At 39.9% G+C, this 7550-nt stretch overlaps 1 protein-coding gene across 1 annotated transcript; it reads right to left on the bottom strand.

Annotated features, from left to right (window-relative positions):
* Positions 1 to 129: 129 nt before the first annotated feature.
* agxtb (alanine--glyoxylate and serine--pyruvate aminotransferase b) lies at positions 130 to 4087 on the bottom strand. Its single transcript, XM_056391153.1, has 11 exons — positions 3750 to 4087; positions 3066 to 3258; positions 2864 to 2928; positions 2612 to 2712; positions 2440 to 2510; positions 2273 to 2357; positions 2036 to 2134; positions 1759 to 1828; positions 1333 to 1428; positions 899 to 1027; positions 130 to 516 (listed from the first exon to the last, which is right to left on the bottom strand). Exons 1-11 carry the CDS (start codon positions 4020 to 4022, stop codon positions 409 to 411), a joined length of 1290 nt encoding a protein of 429 aa, XP_056247128.1. The 5' UTR covers positions 4023 to 4087; the 3' UTR covers positions 130 to 408.
* Between the last annotated feature and the right edge of the window lie 3463 nt (positions 4088 to 7550).

Genomic DNA, 7550 nt, shown 5'->3' on the forward strand with positions numbered 1-7550 from the left:
ATGGGAAATGTAGTTAAGACAGTTAAGCACGAGCTAACCTTTAATAAATATAACTGGCGTTAACATTTATTGACTTCTGCAGCTATGTCTTAAATAATGTCTTACTTTTCACACATTGAGGCAGGAGACTTGTTTGATAAAATAAAGCACACTTTATTGACATCTTTCAGAGCACTCAGCATGGGCAATGTGACATCTGCTTTTTTAATTTCAAAACTAGCCTACTTATACAATTAAGGCGTATGGCCCGTGTTTTATAAAATCTCTGCAGTGAAAAGCACATATACATTCCTTTGATGTATGCACTGATCCAGGTGTCCTGCCTGTGGGGACTCTGAAATGTTTTTTTTTTTTTTTTTTTTTTTTTTTTTTTAAATCCCTAATGAATGGTCATGGGAATCTGGCCTCTTAAGCCTTGCTCTTTTTGCAGTTCTTGAGAGCGTCTGCCAGGGCGTGCAGTGCCATATCAGCATTAGTCTTCTCACAGTTGTATCCCATCAATCCAATCCTCATCACCTAATGAAAAGAGCAGTGGAGAGTACAGTACATCAGAGTCCACAGTGACTCAGCAGCATGATTCAGAAAGCTGTAAAAACACCAGACTGATGACGTCGCTCCTGTTAGGACTGTTTGAATTAATTTAAATGGAATTGGAATATTTTCATGTGAAAATCAATCTCACGTACCAGGAGATGTGTTCATAAAACATTAATCTGAGCACGATATCTGGGTTTGTTGTGTTAGTACACTTACTGTCTAAAACATCATCTTACTGCTGCTAAGACACAGAGAATGATGCTTCTATCCAGATTAGCTACCATCAGCTGAAGACCATGACTGCAATGTTTAGATATGAATTTGTTTACTGTTCAGGGATGAAATACCAGCAACAACTCACCATGCCAATGGAAGGTCCCAGGCCACCGGTCATCTCCATCTGGTGGTGTTTCATGATGTAGACCAACAACTCCCTCCAGTTGTAGCCGTCAGGGATGGTAATGGTGGTGACGGAGGGAAGCCTCAAATCCTGCAGGACGTCACATTATCAGAAAAAAGCTTGTGGTCACAACAGGGCAACACCAATGAGGGATGCGGACACAATAATGTTGGTTAGTTGTCTTACAATGCAAAAGCTTCACATTTCTTAAGGGCTGCACACTCCAATATTTATCATTTTTATGCATTACCTTATCCAATATATATTTCTTTCTTGGCTCAATATATTTGTTTAAATTGTTTTTAATTAATTCCTTTATTAGTCTTAAATTCTCAGGTATTCCGTTCTAGTTTTGTATGGCACCAGAATATTGTTTTGCAGTATGTCTTCCTCACCCTTTCATGAACAAAGAGTTTGAGGCCCAGGTCTTCCAGTCCTCTGTACAGATAGGCTGCCACCTCCTTGTGTTTCTTCCAGGACTCCTCCAGCCCCTAGAGGGAGACAAAGGTCGATGCTGTTCAGTTACAACCAGACAGATTAAAAAGTGAGGGGAGGTGGCAGTGGAAGGTGAGTGCAAGTTCTAATTTGTTTGGTAAATGTTTCAGGTGGTGAAAAGTACCATCATCCCTGTTTCAAAACAAAGACTGTGAGGTCCTGATATCAAGAAAGCTTTTTTTCTTCTTTTTTTTTTATAAGACTGAATGATTTCTGAATGAATTAATTATAAAATAGCCTACAACCTCAACATAGAAAATGATTCTAGAAAATGTCATTTTTCTTTCAGCAAAGTAACGACAGAAAGTGGTCGATTGTCCATTTACCTTCTCAGCAAGAATGGCCAGACTCTCTCTCAGAGCGAAGAATCCAGACACTGGACCAGTGTGGTGGTATCTAAAACCCAGAGCAGAGACTTGAGTAAATAAATATCATACTAAACATTGGTGTTATAGACTGATATGAACCTTTCTAAGCACAATGACTCACAGCTTTTTCAAACTTAAAATTTAATTTAAAATGAATTCCAGTTAAAGTGGGTATGAGAAGAATAAGGATGCAATGGCTCTTGAGCTTGTAATCAATGGACTGTAGTTGACTTACGCTCTGGCTGGGTTGCCATCGCAACCCCAGTAGTTGGACAAATGTGTCATGTCAAAGAGGTAGGATACTGGTTTTGTTTTCCTGTTAAACATCTTGTGGCTGTGAGGGGGGGGGGGGGGACAAAGAAATTGTGGTGTTGCTTTAATCACTTTTTTCGTTCTCAGATGTGACAATTTAGGACCTACATATATATTGAAACATGCATGCAGGTACACACACCACAGAGTCCCTCCTTACCATGCTCTGTCATTAAAAGAGATGGGGGCTGTGCCAGGAGGCGCATTCAGAGCTTTCTGAGAACCAGTGTACAGGATGTCAATATCTGGGAGCAGAAGAGGCAGATCATGTCACGTGCAAGTGCAAAGTCGCAGGCAGGTGAATTTAATCTTTCATCATTTCCTTACTTTGCTTGTCCATAAAAATGGGTGCTGCTCCAAGCGAAGCAACAGTGTCGACCAGGAAGAGGCAGTCATGTCTGCGAGAGGTAGACGGCAGTGAAATGAATGACATTATGATTTGTAATTACATGTAACCGTTTGTTTTATGCTGAGACCGACACAGAATGATGAGCCTCACTTTCTGCAGATGTCTCCAATACCATCGACTGGGTGACAGAGGCCAGCAGAGGACTCTCCATGTGTGAGGAAAAACAGGACAGGCTTGTGTTTTGCTATGGCCTACAGACAGGAGTAAGAATAAAGTTTAATAACATGTAATACAATGTGTGTTCTAGTCAATGTTTATGTTTGATTTTGTTTTTTAGTCATAGCTCAGCCCATAGACTGCATAAAGTGAAGAAGCAGTCTGCTTCAGGGATATTGTGCCTACCTGTTCAATTTCCTTATTAGTGAAATATCCTCCAGGTGATTTTACCATTCTATGTACATTGGCACCTAAAGATAAAAGAACATTGATGATTAAATACTGAACAGATAGATAGAGAGATAGATAGATAGATAGATGTTGAAGTGTTTCTATTCTCTTTTGAGACCCAGTGAATGCGTGCGTAAAGCCATGCGTAAGGACGCACCCATTCTCTCTGCAATTTCTGCAACGCGCTCTCCCCAGATTCCGTTGATGGCGATGAGCACGCTCTCTCCGGGCTCCACCGTGTTGAACACCGCACACTCCATAGCCGCGTGTCCGGAGCCACTCATAGCTATAGTCATGTTGTTCTCTGTCTGAAAGGCGTACTGGATCCCTCTCTTAATGTCATTCATGATCTAAGACACACAAGAAGAAAACATGAAAAAGACTTATAATTTTATTACTTATTCTGACAAGTTAAGTTTTAGTTTAACTTGTCAGATATGGTCACGAGGTACTGAGTGATTTTACTGTGTGTATAAATAGTTGTCTGAGCACAGTTACGCACAACTATTGATCTTTGATCACATGGTCTGTTTACAATTAGGCCTAAATTGGAAAAAGTAGAAAATATGTTGTATTGGATTATTGTGGTATAACTGTTAACATGAATAATTGGTGGATCACAACAAACCTTTAAGGTTTAAGTTAACCATTAAGTTAAATGTAATATTTTACTAAGAGTGATAATTCTGTATTCCGAGTTTTACGTATAGTCACAAGAGACAAAATGGACGTGTATCTCCAAATTGTACTCAAGGTCAGTATTTGAGTAGTTACTTTCACCATAAAATAATTTGAATGTATAATTCACCTCTGTTTATTAGAGTCTGAGTTTCAAACTTACCTCGTACATTTCTGGGTGCAGGTGACCAATTATTGGCTTGCCCCCTGCAGCTAAGATACGTGGAGGAACGTTTGAGGGTCCCGGTCCGAACAGGTAGCGCAGTGGAGCTTCAAGCGGCCGGAGCATGCATGCCGGTGGCGGGATGGTGACGGAGGACATGGAGCGGTCCAGGCGCTGTAGCAGGGGCGCGCTCCTCGCGGCCAGCGGACTGTCGAGGGCCGCTGCTGCCTGCTGGGCGAGCAGCGCGCTCCGGCTGAACAAAGCCCGCTGCATCACGGCTGGTGTCTTGGTCCCTGAGATGCCTGCACCGACTGAGATCACCACCGACGGACAAGAAGACTGAATCTGACTGTGAGTTTTGGGTCAAGGTTTAAAACAAACAGGTCTTTGACCTCATGGTCGCGGGGCGGTGTGCGTCACTTGACTCAGGGTTGGCAATAATGGGAACAATGGCATATCAAGTCAGAATAGTGAATGAAAAATTACAAAAGAAAACTGTTTTATGTTGTAGATTTTTTTTTTGTTAACCTCAAGGTTAAAAACATTTTAAACTTTGAATATAAGAAAATAGTTGAAAAGCCTCTGAACATGTGGTTAATAAGGCCTTTGTGGACTGTACACTATAGAAATCCTGGTGAATTTTATTATTCCACCAACACAGTATCCACGCTTTAATTGTTTATGTGACATGCAAGCGCTTTTAACCTTTTCCAATCCAATATTTGAATTTGTAAACATGTGTGTTCTGGGAAAAGAGCCAACAGTGCATGTTTTGTCACAGTGTAGATCCACTAGGACTGGTTTTTGTGACTAATTTCTGGTCTAGATCCACAGCACCTGCACGTTGCAGCTTGCAACCGGTTCAGGTTAGTTTGCAGGTGGTTTGTTGATTTTTGTCTGGCCACTCCACTCACTTCAGCATTGGGTTTGTAAAGAGGAGTCTCCTCTCAGAGAACCAATCTGCTCTCTCTGAGAGGGGGGGGGGGGGGCAAATATACAGCCACAAACACACCAGTACACACACTTGTACCAGTGCACACATCAATACACACTCCTGGAAACAGTCCAGTTTCATTGTATAGCACCACTTTAAAGTAGTTCTCATTGTAAAATAAGATTTAAAAAACATTAGACACATTGGTCATATTAGATTTTATTCTGCTCTATGCTATGATTGTTTAGTAAGTGATGGTGAACTACTGGCTCAAAGTTGTTTCCCCACACAGGATAGGTGGGTAGAAGAAAAAAAATATTTAACATAATTTATCTAGAAATACAGATTTTATTCTGTTCACACCAGACATCAGACCCCTCTGTGTCTGACATAAGCAATTTCCATTGGGTTTTGTAGGATTTATTTTAACATGGCCACTACAGTGTTGATTAAGTGGCTCCTCAGTGTGGTCAGAAACACACTTTGACTGCAGACCGTGTTGTCAACCTCTAACCACCTATGCGCGATCAGATCGTATCATGTCCTCATCTTGTTTTGGCTGCTTCACACCTGTCTTCTAGGCCGCTTCGCTGAGGCTTCGTCACTTATTAATTTAAGTGTCAAGTGTGTGCAAGGCTCTCAGGAATTCTGCACCGTTATTGTGGCTCAGCAAATGTCTCATTAGCAGAATTCCTGTACACTGATATTTCCTGATGTTTCATGCTCATTTTCAAACAGACCACACTTTAACACTATCTAGTTAAAGTGTGCACACAGGACTTTGAAAACATATCATGTATATATCAATTATTAGATATCATTGGAATGCTTTTTTTTTTTTTTTTTTAGGGATGTTAAAACTTGAAAGCAGACCCAACTCCACTCTCCAAACCGTTCAGGTCAAACATCTACATTCAGATTTTACAGTAATGTTAGAGAAAAATCCTGATGAAATGGGGATTTTGCTGTACTTTATAAATATCCTCACAATCACACCAGGACACAAAATTTTGAAAGCTGAAAAATCAGATTTGTTATTTAACTGTTCATCAGTAAATTAGTTTTCTTTCATCTGTTATGTCACAGCAGGATCAGCAGAAGGTGCCCCTCTCTCAGTCTGGACTGGTCAATAATTACACCACTGGTAAATAAATGGGACTCTGTGTTACCGTCTCACTGGACTTTGCTCTGGACTGAAAACTCAAAATCTACCAAAACAGAGTAAAGGAGGAGGTGCCTGGAGGAGACTGACGAAAGGAGAGGCAGGCATACATACACATCTGTCCACAGGGGGCGTCATAAAACTGTCAATAATGCTGCTATCCATGTTCAATGATGCATTATTGCATTATTTGGAGTTTCTCATACTAATTAGTTATCAAGTAGTAACCCTTCCACATGATGGCACTGCAGTGTAGACACTGTATACATGGATTAAGATGTTGATTTATGATGATTCTTGTCAAAACAAGACAAAATTAATAGTTTTTTTTCAAATAAACACCCACTTTCCCGGGTTGAAACTGGAACGTGGTTCTTTATTTGAGAGCGTTATCACAGTGTCACAAAGTGGAGTCAGTCAGGAAAATGTCATGTAACATTATGTTACATATTTAGAAGAAATTGATGTGTCAAAACCTTAGAGCTTGAACTTGAATGGTCACAAACAATGTCTGTGTAGAGGTTTCAAAGTGTAAGAAAAGTAGATCATCTATAATTCCCCGACAAGATCTTGAGGTGAGGTTGATTGGTCAGCCTTAAAGCTTATTTCTTGTTTTGCAATATCCAGCAAATATCCGTCTGGACAGTGAATGAGTTTTACTGGATAACTAAATCTCAACCACAAAGTCTTTTATTTACTTGTCAGTTGTGTGCTTCTGTACCTTTTGTTTGCTCACTTCAGAAAGGAAACTGCAGCCAATATTATCTGTATGTTGTGCGGTGACTGTCTCCAGTGGTCGAAGACGAACTCAGATCTTTGACCCAAGTAAAAGTACTAACACTGCTCTGCAGGAATACTCCATGACAAGTAAAAGCCCTGCAAAGAAAGTGTTACTAAGTATAATCAGGAAAATGCACTTAAAGTATTGAAGCATAGTTGATGCAGAGTACTTTTTTAAAATGGATTAATCTGCTGATTATTTTCTCAATTAATTGATTGTTTGGTAAAAGAGATTATGATGGACTTGGAGAGTTTATGAGACAATGGGCTCCCACCCCTCCTATATAGGATCTCCAGACTAAAAGATACACAAGCCATTCTGTGTCTCTTTTGTTTTGTGTCTCTTTGTTGTTTCCTGTCTATTCTTGCTCACTTTGTGTGATGTCATGCTAATTTTGCGTCGCTTTTTACTCGCTTTGCATCTCTTCGAGGTCATTTTGTGTCTCTTCATGAGACATTTTCGTGTGAGCAGTCTCTTTGAGACAATTTTGATCCTCTTTTAGTTGTTTTTAATGTCTATTTTCAATTACTTTGTGTCCCTTTGAGACAATTTTGATCCTCTTTTAGTTGTTTTTAATGTCTATTTTCAATTACTTTGTGTCTCTTTGCCGGCCTTTTTGGTGGATTTGTGTCTTTTTGCATGTCTTTCTGGTGTTATGACTCTTTGTGGTCATTTTGTGTCAAGTCGTACGTTATTTTTACCCGTGTTATGTCTCTGCGTCTTCTGGCTGTTTTCATGCTCTGCACTTGTTTTGCATCTCTTTTAGTTGTGTTGTGTTTCATTTAGCTTGTCTTGCATCTCTCTGCGCTCATTTTATGCCAGGTCATACTCATTTTGTGTGTTTTGTGCCCATTTTTTTTTTTTTACTCATTTTGTGTTTCTTTGTAGTTGTTTGATTGACTATCCAACAAAAATGTTAACAGT

Source organism: Seriola aureovittata, chromosome 12 (genome assembly GCF_021018895.1).
Source record: "Seriola aureovittata isolate HTS-2021-v1 ecotype China chromosome 12, ASM2101889v1, whole genome shotgun sequence".
Taxonomy (NCBI): Eukaryota; Metazoa; Chordata; class Actinopteri; order Carangiformes; family Carangidae; genus Seriola; species Seriola aureovittata.